The 19,365-nt window shown below is 38.0% G+C and overlaps 1 protein-coding gene across 2 annotated transcripts in view; it reads right to left on the bottom strand.

Annotated features, from left to right (window-relative positions):
* The window catches only part of pi4kaa (phosphatidylinositol 4-kinase, catalytic, alpha a), a 35,264-nt gene that overhangs the window by 830 nt on the left and 15,069 nt on the right, over nucleotides 1-19,365 (bottom strand). The window contains exons 30-54 of one of the 2 annotated variants that reach the window (XM_077722454.1): nucleotides 19,167-19,259; nucleotides 18,939-19,095; nucleotides 17,816-17,943; nucleotides 17,004-17,162; nucleotides 16,778-16,929; nucleotides 15,925-16,032; nucleotides 14,324-14,451; nucleotides 10,308-10,463; nucleotides 9,409-9,488; nucleotides 9,127-9,326; nucleotides 8,296-8,383; nucleotides 7,871-8,038; nucleotides 7,737-7,790; nucleotides 7,491-7,611; nucleotides 7,276-7,405; nucleotides 6,634-6,704; nucleotides 6,486-6,558; nucleotides 5,115-5,295; nucleotides 4,910-5,014; nucleotides 4,620-4,745; nucleotides 4,277-4,397; nucleotides 2,631-2,790; nucleotides 2,461-2,550; nucleotides 2,248-2,331; nucleotides 1-1,186 (exon numbers count right to left, since the gene is read on the bottom strand). The exon at nucleotides 1-1,186 is cut by the window's left edge and continues 830 nt beyond it. In XM_077722454.1, the coding sequence (XP_077578580.1) occupies nucleotides 1,135-1,186; nucleotides 2,248-2,331; nucleotides 2,461-2,550; nucleotides 2,631-2,790; nucleotides 4,277-4,397; nucleotides 4,620-4,745; nucleotides 4,910-5,014; nucleotides 5,115-5,295; nucleotides 6,486-6,558; nucleotides 6,634-6,704; nucleotides 7,276-7,405; nucleotides 7,491-7,611; nucleotides 7,737-7,790; nucleotides 7,871-8,038; nucleotides 8,296-8,383; nucleotides 9,127-9,326; nucleotides 9,409-9,488; nucleotides 10,308-10,463; nucleotides 14,324-14,451; nucleotides 15,925-16,032; nucleotides 16,778-16,929; nucleotides 17,004-17,162; nucleotides 17,816-17,943; nucleotides 18,939-19,095; nucleotides 19,167-19,259 (2,985 nt within the window). In that variant the 3' untranslated portion in view covers nucleotides 1-1,134. Of the gene's footprint in view, nucleotides 1,187-2,247; nucleotides 2,332-2,460; nucleotides 2,551-2,630; nucleotides 2,791-4,276; nucleotides 4,398-4,619; nucleotides 4,746-4,909; nucleotides 5,015-5,114; nucleotides 5,296-6,485; nucleotides 6,559-6,633; nucleotides 6,705-7,275; nucleotides 7,406-7,490; nucleotides 7,612-7,736; nucleotides 7,791-7,870; nucleotides 8,039-8,295; nucleotides 8,384-9,126; nucleotides 9,327-9,408; nucleotides 9,489-10,307; nucleotides 10,464-14,230; nucleotides 14,452-15,924; nucleotides 16,033-16,777; nucleotides 16,930-17,003; nucleotides 17,163-17,815; nucleotides 17,944-18,938; nucleotides 19,096-19,166; nucleotides 19,260-19,365 lie in introns of both variants that reach the window. The other variant, XM_077722453.1, reaches the window with a different exon arrangement.

Consider the following 19,365-nt stretch of genomic DNA (forward strand, 5'->3'; position numbering starts at 1 on the left):
CAAACTACCATGCATATTTTTGGGATGTGGGAGGAAACCGAAGTATCGGGAGAAAACCCACACAAGCCTGGGGGAAACTCCACACTGTGAAGACCGACCTGAGATCAAACCCTTGACCCCAGAACTGTGAGGCTGGCGCAGTAATCGCTCATTCACAGGGCCAACCTTATGTTAAACAAAATACTGAAATTTAGTTCCTTAAATCAGTGGTCCCCAATCACTGGTCTGTGAGCCACCTGGTGCCGGTCCGTCAGCGTAATAAATATTAAGGATTTCAATATCGCCCTCTTACTTGAAATGAGAAAAATTGTTATAATAATAATAAGCAGGGGGGACCGGCGAAAATTATCTTTTGAAAAATGGATGTTTAACAAATAAAAGATTGAGTTTACACACTTAGAGAAGGTGAAGAACTGCAATCGTCTATTAGGATTTGACAGCCGTTTCTGGTTACCATAAAAAAATTCAACTTTCTACGTTGCACGGTTTGGACAGAGATAGCAAGAGAATCTTAACATACACACACACTCACACACCCATAAATCACGCTTTATAAGGATTATAGATAAATAATTGCTCCTGCATTTGGGACTTGTTTTGTCACAATTTTGTTCTTAGTTGTCACCTTTCCTATTTGCCGCTCCACGATTTTAACATGTCAGGTTTTCACCTCAGAGCTAATGGAGAGACACTTTTTACATGACCAGCTAGATATAGTGTTAAATCTGAGAAGTGCAACAGAATGTAGGCTGAATTTAAATTGTGTTTTTCTATCATTTGTTGAGGGCCAGTAAAAAGCATGGCCCACAGTTTGGACACCCCTGGGATAAATACTGTAGGAAGAGAGAAAAAAACACCAGCTCACCCTCTGATTTGGTCTCCCAAATTTCCCAGAATGCATTTGTGTGCCAATGTGGAATGTATCTGATTTGTCCCTGTGGCTTGATGAAAATATACAAAGATAATAAACACACTTCAAAAGCCTGCTGCTTATTTGATGATAATGTGAGAATACTGTGAGAACTAAAGTGCACTCGACTGATGATTATGATGACAAACAAGGATGATTTCAAATAGCTCTCTTGGTAAACAGCTAAAATGGAGTTATTGCTGCCTTGAAACGCCATGGTGAGCTCAGTAGGGAATTTGGTTCTGGTAGTATTGCAGCATGTCATACGTCTTGCTCCTTTAAAGGGGAAGCAAACACAAATTAGGCATGTCTGAATATAGATTCATCTGATTTTCTTAGGATACAGTTGTGAAGAAAAAGTACATAGACCCTTTGGGATTACAGTCGTACCTCTACTTACGAAATTAAGCCCCCTAATTCGTGACGTATCTGATTTATTAGGTTTTCTCAGTGTGTGTGAGATTATTTAAAGTTGTGGGTTCAATATTGTGTTAGGTAAATTATTATATAACTAATCAAAACATTTGACTCAAAGGATTATAATGGATTAATAATGAAACAAGATTCTAAAATAGTTCAAAATGTATGTAAACCTCCACAAAAAAGTGAGGATTAGTATTATTTTATTCAATAATTTATTTCTATCATTAATTTATTTTTTTTAAATTGTGCTTCATAAAGAATAGAGTTAAAACAGTTTCCCATTTTCAAATGACTAATTAGACTCAAATGGAAAAATTATCAATACAGTGGTACCTCTACATACAAGCAGTTTGAGATACGCGGAAAATTTCGAGCAAATAATTCTCTGGATAAGACACAAATTTTGAGATGCAAGAAAGCCAGTTGGCCAAGACACGAGAGGCTGTTTGTTTATCATTGTAGCGCACCGTCTTTTTTGCCGCATCTTTTTCGTGTATAACAGATATCTACGAGCACTGGGCGGAGCGTTGCTTTTTTTTGTTCAGTGTTTTTTTTTCCGTCGCTCAGTGCGAATGCCGGAGCGATTGCTAATACGAGCAGTATAGTATATTACTTTTCGTTGGCTACTCATAAGAACATCAAGAGCACTGGCTCTCTCCCCCGCAACTCCTCATGTAATATCTCTGGTGGCAACTATATCTCTTTGTAACGTCTCTGCGAGTGTTGCAGTTTTTTCAGAGGGTTGGAATGAATAAATTGGTTTTTAGTTCAATTCAATGGGAAACGTTCGTTCGAGTTACGAGAAGATCGACCTACGAGAAGATTTACATACGAGCTCAGTCCCGGAACGAATTAAGATCGTATGTAGGAGGTACCACTGTACTAAACTTGCAAAGCGTGAACTGGGCTCTCACCTGCTACTAAGGAAGCAGCTTTGGATAACCTTGATGATGAACGCCGCCGCCTCTTTTTCACTCATCTGAGGATTAAACCTGCCCCTGTGGGGAAAAAACGGTGCCGTAAAATTTCGAGCATTACCACTCTGCTCCGTTTCTACATGCATACGACGTGTACTGATTCCTAAGAGGTGATTTTGCCGGACGTAATTTTGCGTTTCCGCTACTCACTTGAGGAGTTTGACGGTTTGGCCCCTGAAGCACGGCAGTCCCGTGTCCAGCATCAGCGTAACGAGAGACACCACAGCGTCCATGTAGGGACTGAAGATGTACAGGAATATTTATTTAATATTTGTTAAATGTCTGGGCTTGCATTCAAAGAGCCAAGAGTGTTCTCCTACCGTACGGCCAGGTAGCCTCGCACGCACATCTCCGTGAACCATTTGAAGGGCGTGGCCTCCATCTTGCCACCCATAATCATCACCATCTCGTCTGTCAGCTTTATGTCGGGCTCCCAGCCCAAGTTGCCCCCTGGGGAACTCTCGAACATGAAGCCAAAATCTGCAGAGAGAAACGATCTCGTATCATCCCCTTCACAAAATAATTATTTGCAGGGACTTTGCAGCACCGCTCTGATAGAACAATGTTCGACAGTATAGAACACATTAGGGGGATGTCAAACATGCCAATCTGGTTCCTATGCCCGACTGCACTTGTAGCGCTATCATACTGTACATAAAGAATAAAGGTGATCCAAAATTAATGTATTATTTCAAGTATAACAGGCAAAACTTTTTACCAAAAAACTGAAGCAAAGTTCAGGTGTGCGTTATACACGAACCCCTGTGGAAAACTGGTCTCCGCCAGTAAAAAAGTCCCCTCGGCAGCTGTTAAAATGGGAGACATACCTGTCTTTGTCGCGCCAGAAGAATGGAATCAACTGTTTTGTGAGTCCGATGATGACGAATTAGACATTATGGATTTAAAATTGGAAATTCTATCTGAGAATTGTGTTCATACTGGGAGTTTGTTTTACGAAGTTTCCGTACCATACGTTGTGAATAAATGTATTGTCATGTGTTCAGCATATGCCAGTACCCACGCAATCTCTGGTGTGAGCGGAGAAAAAGTGAAGAAAAAAATGATACATATTTTTAGTCACAAATTATGGGTGGGCATTATACTTGAATAAATACGGTAGGTGGAACACTGATCTACAGATCATCAAGTTTTCTCATTACAACAAATGCACTTGCAACAACTTTCTTGCAACTAGATAAGGTCATCAAGCGATGATGACAAATTTGAAGTTTAGAAGAGCATCTTCACATTTTGATGAATGGTAGATTGGAAGCAACAATTAGGTGCATATTGCCACCAATTGAACACATGATTAAGGGCAGATTGGAGGCAACAATGAAGTGCGTACTGCCATCCACTTTACTGGTAGTAAGTACATTGAGTACACAGCTGCCGACAATAATCAATAATCATATTCGTTGGCAACTAACTAATTTATCGATTGGTTATTTAATTAAGAAAAATATGCTTTTATGTTGACTTCGGTGCCAAAAAACTGGAAATCAGGGATAGAGTTAACCCAAAAAAGGTGTTTTACAGTCCATTGGGACTCCATGTTTTGTTGTATATTATGGCACATTTTTTGACAGGGCAACTTATACTCTGGTGTTACTTATACAGTAATACCTCTACTTACAAATGCTTTTACATACAAAATATTCAGGTTACAAAAAGCTCTGATTGGAATCATTTTGTTCAAATATTTGAAAAACAATCCAAGTTATGAAATAACAATTCCCCCAAAACATAAATACACTTTCTCTACACGATATTTTAGTTTGAAATGGTGGTGGAGTTGCCTTTACATCTGATTGAATGTGGAATATGCTACTATTAAGAAAAAAAAACCAAGTAACAAAACCCCTAACTTCATAAGTAGAGGTACCACTACAGTTCGAAAATACAGGAGCACCACAATTCACAACATTACAGGTTACAGAAGTCCCCACCCCCCTTTCTTATTTACCAATGTGGATGAGATGTCCTTTGCTGTCCAGCATGATGTTACCATTGTGTCTGTCCTTGATTTGCAATAGGAAGAGCAGCAAACTGTATGCCGCCATGCTTCGGATAAAGTTGTAGCGAGCCTGAAGAGCAAGTGTATTTAATGCAATCGTCAGCCATTTTGACAAAATTCTGTTGAATTCTTTTAGTACTATTAATGATGCTAGACATCCAAAAATGTAGTTATTTTCATCCTTCTGCTGTAATGTTCAAATAGCTAGAAATAAATAGATTGGATGTGCATCGCCATTAATGCACCCAATAAGTTAATATGTCTCAGTAAAATGAAATTAAAGGGAAAGTACCTTCTGGAAGGCCAGCGTGGATTCATCGCCATACTGGTTACGGAAATAGTCGTACATGCCAAAGTCTGTCTGCCTGCCAAGCTGGTCGCGTGATTTGCAGTCCGGAATGCATTCGATCACACCGCACTGACAAAGAGGAGTACCGTGAAAACGTCACATGACTTGTGTAACTGTACTTCTGTGACACCGATTGGCTAGGCTATTGTCTCACCAGCATTTTTGGTGAATTTACAAGTTATTCTCCTAATGCAACAGGGAAATGTTATGCTAGGAATGTAGTAGACTCTCACCCCAGGAGCAGTGGCCACCACCCGGTAAGGGAAGACGAAGAGGTCCAGTCCGACAAGCTGAAAGATGTTCTTGAACAGTCCAATTATCTGCAAAGCCAACATGTCCTGTACACGGCCGTCAAACATAGTAATTAATTAGTGTTTTTTGTTTTTGAAAATCGTGTGATATCAAGACGTTCAACGTTTGGGTCAAAGCGAGGCTCACCTGCCGACAGTCGTCACCCACTTTGAAGATGGCCGCCTGCCAGCAGACCCGTCGCGCCCCGTCCACGTTATTCTCGTCATCGTCTGGAGAGTCAGATGGACGGCGAAGACCCTCACGCTCCAGCTCGCTCACGCCACAGCGCTTCACCTTGAACTTGGCGAGGTAGGGAGCCTTGGCGGCGCTGTGGTGGGGACAGACAAATGGTGACAAAACATACCAAGAGTGTCAGACTTGGTTGGTTCGCGGGCCGCTTTAACGTGAACATGATTTCACGTGGGCTGGACCATTTTAGATATATTTAGATTTTTTTTGTTTACAAATGGATTAAAAGCTTGAATATTCTTTTTTTTGTAAATCTAAAACAATGTTCATTTTAGCTTTTTTATATCAACTTTAGTTTTTTACAAAATGATTTTTCAACTAAAATCAGGAAAAAAATGGATTGAAAAATTACAATAATTGATTTAAAAGGTGGAAAATCAGAACATGCAATAAACATCAATACTGTTCATTTGAATTTGATCCTAAAACAGAAAGTCGGCACTCATGATTGACTTTCCCGGGCCACACTAAATGATGCAGCTGGCCATATTTGGCCCCCGGGCCGCCACTTTGACACATGTTTTAACCAAATAAAACGCTACATTGTTCTCAATGAAGCTCCTCAACTCTCTTTTACATAGTTCCTTGGAATCAAGATTCACATTCTACATGGCAAAGCACTACTTCTCATTTATGACTTTGGGTGTTAATTGCTCAATAAGGGTGAATTCTGTTTGAAGTGCATTTTTCAATCTGGTTGCCTTTAATTTCTTCTGTTATTGGGCTCTGCGATGAATTCTGCCTGGCAACCGATGAGTGAGTCACCATGTGATTAACTTGAAACGAGTCATGTTTTTGGGGGGTTTGGTGGTTGGGTGTGTTTCCTTGTGCGTCCTGTCCACGTGATTGCGAATAAGTTTCACCTGTTGTGTCTTTACAATGCTCTTTCCCCTCATGTGACCCAGGTGTTTACAATTGTCTTGTCAATCCATGTCTGTGTATTTAAACCCTGTGTTTTGTCTGTGGTTGTGTATCTTTCCTCGGTGTGCGTCTCCCTTCTAAGTATGTTTTCTCTGTTCAGTTTGGCTCTTGGTTAAAATTTCCCCCGTTTTAGGTTTGTAAAGTTGTTTTATAGTAGTTTCCAATTAAACTTTAAAAGTTTTTGTTTCCTGCTTCATGCTCCTGGGTCACACACTCCGCTTCACAGCAGAGGCGATTTAAAACAAAACGAGGCAAAGAGCCTCAGTATATACAAAATATGATAAAGAAGCGGATAAGTGCATTCATTTTGGCATGTTCGTCACCCCTCCTTTAAAAAAATATTCTTACCTCTGCATTGGGGTTCCAGATTTGTAATCGATATCCAGTACAATGGCCTCGGGGTTGCTGGGCAAGTAACAACCTAGTACCAATGTAGGAAGGAAGAGAGAGGCAGTTTTTAAATTTTGATACCACAAAAAAGTCCCACGGATGTTACCTGGCTGAACTTTTATATCTGATAACGCCTTCAGACAGCATCGTTTTCTCTCCTCCCCTTTGGGAATAGGTCTGAAAGATATACACGTAGTAGCCTTTTGTGAATATTCTCATGGTAAGGATAGCAAAAAATCATCTTCTGGACAAAAAACATAGGCGGACAGTATAGCAAACAGTGTCATACATTCTTTATTCTCTGTGGAATAAAGACTCATTAAATTGTGACCGTCTTCTTTGTGCATTTATTATACTAGATATGTTATATACTCTAGCCCAGAGAATGGATGACCATTGAATTCAAGCTTAAAACAATTAACCAAAAACTCATGTCAATATTTTTTTTTTAAAGAATAAAAGAGGAAAATACTGTATTGGCAGTGGTTCTCAAATTGTGTTAAGTGTAGCACCAATGGGACACAGAATCCTTCTAGTCATGTGCAAATGTTAAGACATATTTAAAAGTTCAAATGAAACTAGTTAATTTATCAAGTAAAGTTAAGCTGTGTTTAATTTAAACTATTACATTTCAATTTAGGTAAAACAGGTAAAAAATTGAAATTCAGTTCAAAATATGGTCACCAATAAAATTGAATATGATGAATAAATAAAATGAATGAATACAAAATTTTGGGTGGTTGCTTACTTGATGATGGCCGACACATTGGTGATCTTGTTGAAGAAGTCAAACTCTCGTTGGTAGAAATCTTTGGCCGGACCTGACAGTGACCCGGTGATCTCCTCCACCATTTGTTCCAGCAGCTCCCCAATGTCAGCTGACAAAACCACAAACCAAAAAGATGCTCCAACTCAAAAAACCTCAAATGGGCTTAGGAATAAATCTATCGATTTTAGACTCACGGTCTTTCTGGTGCGCCTCCTCGTCCATGAAAATGTTGGTCTTCATGTTCCAGATGAACTGGTGGGCTAGCAGCTGTGACTTCTGCGCCGCCCACAGGATGTACTCCCTAACGTAACCCATCTGAGAACAGCGATACCCCTCTTTCATATTTTGATTTCGTCATTTTGGAGTGTTTTCTACCAGTTAGCATTCATGTAGAACCATTAGGTGGATTCTTGTAAGTACGTTAATACCTAAATAAATACCTTATCATAGCGCAGCGCTTGAACAATTTGCGGGATGTAGAACAAGATGGCGTCCTGCGGCGGAGAGGACAATTTTTAAAAAATCCTCAGATCAAGAAGTCGTGAATGCGAAAGGGTGAAAGTACATGACTCACCGGAGGAAAGGAGCGCAGCACTTTGACGCCATACTGCGCGGTGAGCGGGTGCGGCGGGTACATGCTGCTAAAGTAGGATAGTCCCGTAGGTGGATCGGCAGGGGCCCAGCAAAGAATGTGGCTCAGCTCCGGTGAATCGGCATCGATAGTGTGCCAGGTTACCAAGAACTAGCCAAGCAAACATAAACAACACATTTTCAAACACAAACAACACATTTTGAAACACAAACAACACATTTTCAAACACAAACAAACACATTTTCAAACACAAACAACATTTTCAAACATAAACAACATATTTTCAAACATAAACAACACATTTTAAAATATAAACATACTTATATAAAAAGAAAAAGAGTAGGGAGGCAGCTGACTAAATAACACTTCATATGCTATTTTCAGCCAAGTGGAAGATATGGTCTGACCTTGACGGCTTCTGGGACATCACTAACGGCGCCAGGGTCCAAACGCACCAACCGGGTCACCTCGGCCGTGATGGCATCGTTTTTGAATCTGGGAAGTAAGTAAGTAAGGATTTGTTGCATTATTTGGCAGGTTTTCATCACTGAATGTTGGTTAGGTCAAAATATTATTGTTGTTTATAGTGTCAATATTTATTCGTTAACATGAAATCGTGAAATGATTTTACAGGGCAGACAAGAGATTGAGTGTTTAGCGCGTCAGCCTCACAATTCTGGGGTTGAGAGTTTGATCCTAGGCTATAACAAAATATGTTTTTCTTAAACTAAAGTCCAATTAAATTAAAAATTGAGTTCAAACTATTTAAACTGCAATTCTATTCTTTATTTTTTGTGAAAACTTGTAAAAGCCAGTGAAATCTGTTTGACTTGAATTTTTATTTAACGTATTATACAAATAAACACCCACATTTAAATTAATTTTTACATCTGTATTATAAAATAAAATTAGATCTCATGTTTTAATGTAATCTAAAAATAATTCATATCTTGTACAGTGAATTCAAATTTATTTGCTTGTATTAATTTATTTCTTTTTATTTGACATTTCCATCAAATGTTAGCAAATTTTTTGCTAAAAGATTAAAAATAGAAATATTAACATAAAAAGGAAAATGAATAATTTATTTTCTAGTTCTTGTTCAAGATTTCCATCAATTTGTTAAATTCCTTAAAAAATTAAAGATCCGTTTATGGAGTCTCGTTAATGCACCTTATTTAACTTTTTTTGATGTTTTTGGCTTTGTGTTTAAATATTTTATAGTAATTTGTGTCAACCTGCTTGGCAGTTGCATGGCAAGGTAGGGCGCGATGTTCCAGGCTAGGTTAACATTGTCCTTCCACTGCTTTTCTGTTAAGCTGATATATTTGGACCTCCAATTGGCAATGCTCGTTTCCACCGACTGCTCGGTGGCGATGGCCAGCTCCTGAGTGCACAGCGGGTTGTACCACGTGCTTAGGCGCTCGATCTCGCTCGCCTGCAGGCGAAAAAGGACAAACAAGAAGCTCGCTTTAGCCGAAAGAGAATAATCTACTTGAAAAGCAGACAACGACGCTCACCAGAAGAGCCAACAAGAGGGTCCTGCGTTTCATGTAGTATTTGTGAAGCTGCGTCCCTCGGTTGCTCTTCTTGGAAGTTCCTGCAAGACGCCTTTATTGATCAATAAAGTGTGAGCTATGGGTACCAAACCTCATATAGTATAGGGCAGGGGTAGGGAACCTATGGCTCGGGAGGCATATATGGCTCTTTTGATGGGTGTATATGGCTCGCCGCCTTTTTAAATCATAATTTTTCTTCATTAGACTCTTCTGCATGCATTCTCTCATTGATACTCATTGTACTCAACAGTGAAATAATGTTCTCAAGAGAATTCAAACTTTTTTTACTTTCAAAGTGGTGAAATGAATAATAAATGCTCACATTTTCATATATTTTTACTTTTAAAATTTGAGTATGGCTCTCTAGGAATAATGTTTGAAAATATGAATTGTTTATGGCTCTTTTTGTCAAAAAGGTTCCCGACCCCTGGTATAGGGCAAGGGTGTCGGACTCGGGTTAGTTCGCGGGCTGCTTTAATGTCAACTCGATTGCACGTGGGCCGTACCATTTTACATATAAGATTTCTTTTTTTTTTTTTTTTATTTAATAAAAGAATTATATTAAAAGCCCTGAATATTCTTTTTTTTATAGATCTAAAACAATGTTTATTTTAGCTTTTTGAACTAAAAACACAGAAAAAATGGATTAAAAAATTACATTATTGATTTAAAAGGGGGAAAAAATCAAGAAATGTAATATCCATCTATACTCTTCATTTGAATTTGATCCTAAAACAGGAAATCGGCACTCATCATTTACTATGTACTGTCTACCCTTTAAGGAAGGGGTGAGCAAAGCACTTCACAAAGGGCTGCAGTGGGTGTATGTTTTCATTCCAACCCAAAAAAGAAAACCCTACCAGATTTCTTAGATGCAGTGGACACACCACTGGAAAGGGGGTACGTGTTGATCCAACCTTGGCCACTTTGCTGTGAGCGAGAACTGGAGTCGACGTTACTGCGCATATCGGCAGCATTCATCACTGACAAACTGTTTAGCGACGGGTCTTGGTTGTCTGTACGGAATCACACAAATGCACATTTAGAGAAAAAGGTGACAATAACAGTGTTGTGGCAATCACATTCACTTGAGAAGTAATGGAGATGTTAAGGTTGACATGCTTGCAGTGAACTGCACTTGTTGGACTTGCACCAACCAACATAGTAAGAGAAGAAAGGATTCTTAGAATTGAACTTAATAACTGCAATGTGTGGCATCTGCCCTTGAGCCTTTACAGTTTCTTCTCAGCTGTAACTTTATTGTATATATTAGTGTATGTTTTTTGATATAAGAGCCTTAATTGTTGGATAAATGTACATTTTCTTCTTGCTTTTAAACTCTGTGTTGCATTGGAATTAGCAAAGCCAATTGGATTGTATTTTGATGTCAAGTCTGTCTTTAGTTTGCAGTCTGATATTTGAAATTATGAATGACCTACGATGAAATCTTTTAAAAAGTAAGAGAAAAGAATGATTACAAATATTTTTTTAAACTCCAAATAAATATGAAGTACCCACAAAAATCCCATTTTATCTTATCCCACCACTTCCAAAGACCAAAAAGAGTCTCAAATAAGGCAGATAAAATAAATATATATATATATATATATATATATATATATATATATATATATATATATATATATATATATATATATATATATATATATATATATATATATATATATATATATATATATATATATATATATATATATATATATATATATATATATATATATATATATATATATATATATATATATATATATATATATATGTCTATATATATATATATATATATATATATATATCTATATCTATATATGTATATATGTATATATGTATATATATATATATATATATATATATATATATATATATATATATATATATATATATATATATCTATATCTATATATGTATATATGTATATATATATATATATATATATATATATATATATATATATATATATATATATATATATATATATATATATATATATATATATATATATTATTTCATATATATAATATGAAATTTAAAATAATACTCATTTCATTTTGGGTTATTATGTCTGAATTATTGTGGTCACTTCTAATAGTTACCTTATTCAACAATATTTCAAAAGATGAATATGCAAATTAAACAATACGGTAGATGTGACATCACTGGATATCTTTCCAAATAAGGGCTGGAATAAATGTATGTCCCTGTTACTACATGTATTGTTCATATTATTTTTAAATAAGCATTGATTCAGACCACTTGTGGCTAAACTCAGGAAGCACTTAGAAATAATGTTTAAAATATTCAAAATCTTCGTCTAAGTTGTCTATTAGTTTATAATCGAAAAAAGTTTCACCATTCAGAATTTGTAATGCAAGTCAAAACTACTAATGGCTGGCAACAATTGTTGCCAGTGAGGCAAAATGTATTGATAACTCTATCGCATGTAACTTGGGTATGTGTTTGATCAGAATGACAAAATTACATTTTTATTTAGCTCTTTATACAAGTAAGTGTATCCTTATGGTCAGAAATAACAAGATCCTATCCTATCCTATCCTGTCTAAAGGTAGCTTTAAAAAAAAGCTACCTTTAGAATTATTCTGTAAGCGGAGGTAATGAAGCCTGTGATAGCTGCCTATAATTGATGAGTATATAGCAGAAAAACATTATTTATCAATTTCATATTTTTAAGACAAATTTTCCTCCAGATTCTGAAATGAGCCAATTGCTAACTTCACATGTGATGATAATGATAGATGTACTGTATAGGTTTTTAAGGGTTTGATGTCATGATAGCAGGCCACTCTGCCTTAAATCTCACATCTTGGGAGTAGTGGGGTACCAAGATGTGGGGTTCAGGGACTCTTACAGTGAGGCTCTGTTTTTTACAGTGGATGATATGATGGAAATGTTCATTAATACTTATGCTCAAGTTATACTTTCTTGCATGTTGATGAACCGGGAGGAAGGGTTCTGGTGGGTGGGCTTGAGATGATGAGTAGTATTGCAAGTGACAAATTCATGCTTTAGTTCCTCGTGGCTGCTCATAGACTTTTACGCAGAGGAAATGCAAGATGAAGATTTGGAAAATAATCTAAGTTCTTCATGCAAAGAAATTAATACCAATGCACACTTTGCACAAAACAGAAGATGTAAAAACTTATCCCAAAATAGATTTAGCACAAATGTACCTTAAACCATTTATGAGATTGATGAAATGATCCATAATTTAGTATATTGGCGACAGTTACGGTTATTTTTTATGGATTGGAAAGTATCGGATTTGTACACAAAATCGGATCTGATCAAGTAATGGCAGATCTTTTCAGTGTATCAAACCAGTAGGAAAAGAACAACGGGTTAGTTAAAAGGATTTGTCATTTTCATCTTGGTTATATATATTTTTCCGTTATTATTAATATTCTAAAGATATGAGTATTAGATCATCAACAGATTGGTATCAACAAAACGTCATGAAAATAAATGGTGTGTGTGTAAAAGTTGCATTTTTGGGAGGGCATTTTTAAATATTAAACATAGGTTAAACTAACTAAAAGTGCAAATCAAAGATATAATGAATACAGTGTACTATCACTTGTGCACTTTCAGCCAAACCGGAAAATTCTTAAAAATGGTCACTTGGTCTATAAAGTGTAAGACATCTTTTGAAGTGACCAGTCTTTAAATATGTTTAAAAAAAACTCAAAATTTTACCAAAAACACTTAAAAAATAAAAAGCAATTTTACAATTTTACCAATTTAGTTGCAGAAAAAAGTTCCAACAACCAGTTTCCTCATCTTTACTTATCTGAGGCAAACCGTGGCCAATAGAATGAATCCCCATTCATTTGTAACAAAACGGCTAAAAGATTACATTGATATATGTTTTGAACGATTCGATGGGATCGTTGACAGACTGATATGTATCCATCCATCCATCCATCCATCCATCCATCCATCCATCCATCCATCCATCCATCCATCCATCCATCCATCCATCCATCCATCCATCCATCCATCCATCCATCCATCCATCCATCCATCCATCCATCCATCCATCCATCCATCCATCCATCCATCCATCCATCCATCCATCCATCCATCCATCCATCCATCCATCCATCCATCCATCCATCCATCCATCCATCCATCCATCCATCCATCCATCCATCCATCCATCCATCCATCCATCCATCCATCCATCCATCCATCCATCCATCCATCCATCCATCCATCCATCCATCCATCCATCCATCCATCCATCCATCCATCCATCCATCCATCCATCCATCCATCCATCCATCCATCCATCCATCCATCCATCCATCCATCCATCCATCCATCCATCCATCCATCCATCCATCCATCCATCCATCCATCCATCCATCCATCCATCCATCCATCCATCCATCCATCCATCCATCCATCCATCCATCCATCCATCCATCCATCCATCCATCCATCCATCCATCCATCCATCCATCCATCCATCCATCCATCCATCCATCCATCCATCCATCCATCCATCCATCCATCCATCCATCCATCCATCCATCCATCCATCCATCCATCCATCCATCCATCCATCCATCCATCATTTAAATATAAAATGTGTGTGTGTATGTATGGAAAAGATATTAGCTCTCTTGAGAAAGAGAGGTTTGTAATGAAAGGGTATATGGTGATCAATGAGCAGCACAGTGAGGATTGATTAAGGCATGAAATTTGCCACATGCACACGCACGCTCCCGCCACCGCCGAGGCTTACTTAAAATTGATATCGGAGAAGTGCTGGACACGATAAGCGATCCGAATATCCCGGCAGAGAGGGTGCTCGGGGCCGGGGTGGTACCAAGCTCACCGGGGGGCACCAGGTGGCATGCCGCTAGGTACTTCTTGTCTGATAGGATGCTGGCGTAAAAGCGGATCATGATGCTGATATCCTCGCGCAGTCGCTTGTCGCCCTGGGTGGGAAACTTTGGAGACACGCTGTAGACGAAATACAAGCTGCATTTACTTCAGGTGCTAGTCACATATTTGTGTGTTTGCTGCTAGTACAAATAGAGAGAAATCAAGTTAAATTGTCATTACAAGACTTCTGAAGAATTTCTTAAGTGTAACACGCTCTTTGCGCCCCTAAATATAATTTTAAAAAAATGAGTTGCCTAAAGGCCATTTGAAGGTATACAAAGGTTTTAAGAAGTTAAGGTATTAGATACTGCAAAGACACGCCATAGCAGTAAGGAGTTATCTTTGTAGTCTACAATTTAAAATGTGTCTGGACAATAGTGCATCGTTGCAAGACTTAACATAGATCTTTTGTTGTTTTATAGTAATTGTATGTCTTATCTTGTCTTGCAAGGAACTTGGGTCCTCTCTGATTCATTGATTCATCACACTGTACCTTCTTGACAATCATCTTACCACTTCACAGCCATTAAATGTCTTAGCCAATCAGTAGAAAGAGCCTAGGGCTGTATGTATTACCAGGAATCAACTATCTGTTTGTATACAATGTTGGAGAGATAAGCATTTTTTGTCCCCTGCTCCATAGTTTTCTATTTAGCCACTAAATAGTGCATTGCCTTTTTTTGCTCTCCCGTTTTCGTACCATGGCCATAGCTGGGTCCAAAAGAAAATAAATTACCGTGGAAACAAAGTTTAACATCGTAAAACAAAGGAAGAAAATAGAGAAGTTTGTAGATAAACTATTGATAAAACTCAGTAAAACCCTCAGCAGAAATGATTGCAGCAATACAGTGGCAAATATTTATCTTGAAATACAAGACAAATTTTGATATACGAGCAGACAGCGGACGCGAGATGCTGCTCAAAAGAACATCATGAGCACTGTCTCTTTCCCCACAACTCCCTCGTGCGAGCACTGGGCGGAGTGTTGCATTTTTTTCAGTGTTTTCTTTTCGCGAATGACGTATATACTACTTCTCGTTGACAAGTGGCTGTGCGTTAACCTATTGTGATCATTTGTATATCTTTTTAGGAATATTTTGAAGGGAATACAAACTCAAACAACCCTCAATATTGACTGAAAGTCAGTGTGGAGGCAGGGCAAAAAGAGCCAACCCGGGAGAAGAAAGGTATCAAAATGTCGAACAAAATTAGAATTAAGTTTAGTGTTAGGTTCGATTAAACTTATTTTTGAGTGTATGCGTCATTCATTTAAATTTGTTTAGGGGCAAAAAGTCTACCTAATCTAACGGTGAAATCAAATTTCACATAAATTCAGGTTACGTCGACATCTTAGAAACGGAACTAGTTGGCAACTTGAGGTAATCCTGTTTTCTCCCTTATTTTGGTTCTACAAATAAAATCTTGGTCCAGAACACAAAGAAAAAAATGCATTTTTTTAAATTTTGTACTGTGTATCCTCAATCAAGGAAAAAAATCTTAAATGGATGTGCTTATAAGTCAAGGTGAGACTGTGTTTGCATGTGAGCGTACCTGAAATAATCAAAGGCTGTGGAATAGATCTTCTCTCTGAGCACGTTTCTGACAGTGGCGTTGATAATGACATCAGAGTGGAGGACCGCCAGGCCCAGCGTCAAGAGCCTGTGGCGTCAAAGGAAACATGCAGCAAAGACATGTATACAAAAGGCAGCACACAGTGTCGGTAGTATTAGTGGCTAGTAATGTGAATGTCAACCAGCGAGAGTGTAGGGCTGGTTAATCCCTGCCAGACTTGTGATGATATTTGCAAGTTGAGTGACTTGACATGTGTTCCAATTATCATCAGCTTGTAGAGTCAAGTGTTTGTTTCTTACCATTCAATGAAGCAATTAGTAAACTGAATGCTATTAATTTGTTAAAAAGACAGACAACACTTTTATCTAGTGCATCCCAGTGGAATAAATCTGGTTTGATAAAATTAAAACTATAGATCTTTTTCTGATTTGTAATTCATTCATTCTCTGAAGCACTTTATCCTCACTAGGGTTGCAGGGGGAGCAGGAGCTTAACCCAAGTGACTTTGGGCCAGGGTGGGGCCTGATATGGTGACTCAAACTCCAGGATCGATCCCTCGATCCCAGAACTGTGTAAGTGATGTGCTAACCACTCGGTCACCAAACGCCAGACAATAATTATTAACAATAATGAATAATTTCTCCATTATCAGAGGTCTAAGTAATTCTTAAATAGTTTGAGCAACTCATGAAAGTCACTTATAATCAGTATTGTCTGCCTCTTGTGTGTTTTAATCTTCTCCCATGATTCAATAAACCACTGCAACGTGATTTGCTACTAGCATGTTTCACATATATGGATAAAATCTAAATGCGTAAAATATTGTGGCAACCTGAAGCGAGGACCGATCGCTGCGACGTGTCGGTTGAGGTTACTATCGGCTCCGCCCACATTGAGACAGAGTGACCGCTGGAGCAAACTACAGAAGATCTCCACCTGGTCGGCACTGGAATACTTGGCTATCTCGAACCGCTGCACCAAAAACTGGATACCAAGTGATAAAGAGGATGAGTTGAAGAAAGGAAGAAGGTGAGTGTGAAATGAGGTAAAAAGCCAACCTCAATCCAAATGTGATGTGGGGTGACATCAGGTGGACAAGGGATAGGCTGACTCTCCTCGGATGCCGCCAGTGGGTCAGCTTCACGCTGGGTTTCAGAGAATAGACCCATCTTTAGCTCCACTGTCATCTGCCACGCACCCGCCATCTCCCGCATAAACTGCAATGGAAAAGTACATTAGTTGGGCGCTTTCTTTCCATATATAATGAAAATGCTTGAGTCAATTTTTAATAGTATTTGTATTGAGTACTCTTGTCTAGTTTTCCAATCTGAGCCAGCAGTACTTAACGAAAGAAAAATATCACTTTCAAAGTCACAGATCACGTTTCATTTCATTCATTCATTCATTCATTCATTTGTTCGTTCATTCATTCGTTTGTTCGTTCATTCATTCATTCATCCATCCATCCATCCATTCATTCATTCATCCATTCATTCATCCGTTCATTCATTCATTTTTTTGAACCGCATTATCTTCACAAGAGTCGCAGGTTGTGCTGGAGCCAATCTCAGCTGACCCTGAACACTCTGAACTGGTGGTCAGCCAATCGCAGGACAGAAAGAGACGGACAACCGTTCACTCTCACACTCATACCTATGAGACATTTTGAGTGTTCAATCAGCCTAAGCAAGACTTTCTTCCTCCTGGTGAATGAAGAAAGTCTATTCTTCATTTGCTGTTTGGAGTACATGAAGCTTGGAGGTGACTCATGTTTTGGCTCACAACACAAACCATTAAAAAAAAAAAACATAAATGATCGCATGTATGACAAGGTACCAATGTGACAAGCCAACTTTTTTTTTTCTTTTACCGGAACTTCCACGCCAACACGCGCTGCCAGCAACCATTCCCAGCATGCAATGGCTGTTTCCATGCCATGCTCGGTGAACATCTTGAGAGGAGACCAGCAGAGGTGGTGAAGTAGCTGTGGGTCACATTCTACATGCAAACACACATTAATATCATTAGTGTTGCCATAAAATCCTTAGGATTTTTTAAATTTTTTTTAATAAAAATAAACTTTCAAAAATGGTCGTATTTTTCGAGAAAATCTGTTAGTTTTTGTTGTAACAAAAAGGGTATATAGCAGCAAATAAATGCAAACCATTTTTCTTGATTCTAAAAGAAAACTGTTTCATTTGCTACAAAATATGAGTACTGGTTTGGCTTTTCTTCTAAAAAATTAGATAGAGATAAATGGGAAATTTTAAGGAGCATGGTGTTCTTTATGAAAAAAACAGGATAGGTGACAATTAAAATCGGTAGTTCAGGCTTTTTAAAAATGTCTAAAAGATGATGCTTACCTTTTAGACATTATTAAAAAGCCTGAACTACCGATTTCAATTGTCACCTATCCTGATTGTTTTTTCATAAAGAACACCATGCTCCTTAAAATGTCCAATCTATCTTGTTTTATGTAAAATATTGAACATTCTTAGTGAAAACTGGACATGCATTGGTTCTCTAAAAATATTTGAAGTCAAAAAGTTATATCTCCAAATTACTAAATTCTAATTTACATGACCAAAAATTAAAATGCAGCAATATGTTGCATCATAACATGAAAAGGATCAAATTTAAGGCCATTGATAAATACATTTTCTGGAGAAAAACTAAAAAATATCAGGTCTCTAAACCTTTCATTTAGTTTTTAAACTTAATACCCCTTAATTATGCCATCTAGCACCTGCCAAACAATTACCACACAGTGACAATATGGGATGCCAATACAACATATGTGAATACAAAACAGGTGCACATATATTCTCATATTAATGTCCACCAAAGTCAGCCTACTAAATGCTAGTGAGCTACAGTGGCTCATTGACTTCAAGCACAATTAGTGAACAGAAGATCGGTTATATTTTTTTGTTATTGACCGATCCTCGACCCACCCACCCAAAATGCAGTGTAAATAATAAAGATCAGCGAACCATTAGTGCTGATGAGCAAGGCAGCCAGTTTGAACATGGCCTCAGTGAAGCCTTCGGGCTGGGCAGAGTCTAGAGCCTCTCCCATCTGATTCACCATCAAACGGCCCAAGTCTTGCTGGCCCCGCGCTGCCTGTGCAAAGTGGATCATACCGGAAACCTACAGAGAAAACAGAAACAATTAGCGCCATCTTTGAACGTATTATGCTTATAGATGAGCAGTCTACTGACCTCCCCGGCATATCTGTTCCTCAGGTTGAGGGAGGCCATAAAGTTGGAGTAGTCCTTCTTCACACATGCTGGCCTCTCATTCAACTGAGTGGACTGCGGGCAGTGCAATTAATGGCATTAGAAATTCAAAAGAACTTTAAAGAAAATCCCATTTTCCAAGAAAAGCAAACTGCACTTCAGTTTAACCCAGCATGTGTCG

The sequence above is a fragment of the Stigmatopora nigra genome, chromosome 8, assembly GCF_051989575.1.
Source record: "Stigmatopora nigra isolate UIUO_SnigA chromosome 8, RoL_Snig_1.1, whole genome shotgun sequence".
Taxonomy (NCBI): Eukaryota; Metazoa; Chordata; class Actinopteri; order Syngnathiformes; family Syngnathidae; genus Stigmatopora; species Stigmatopora nigra.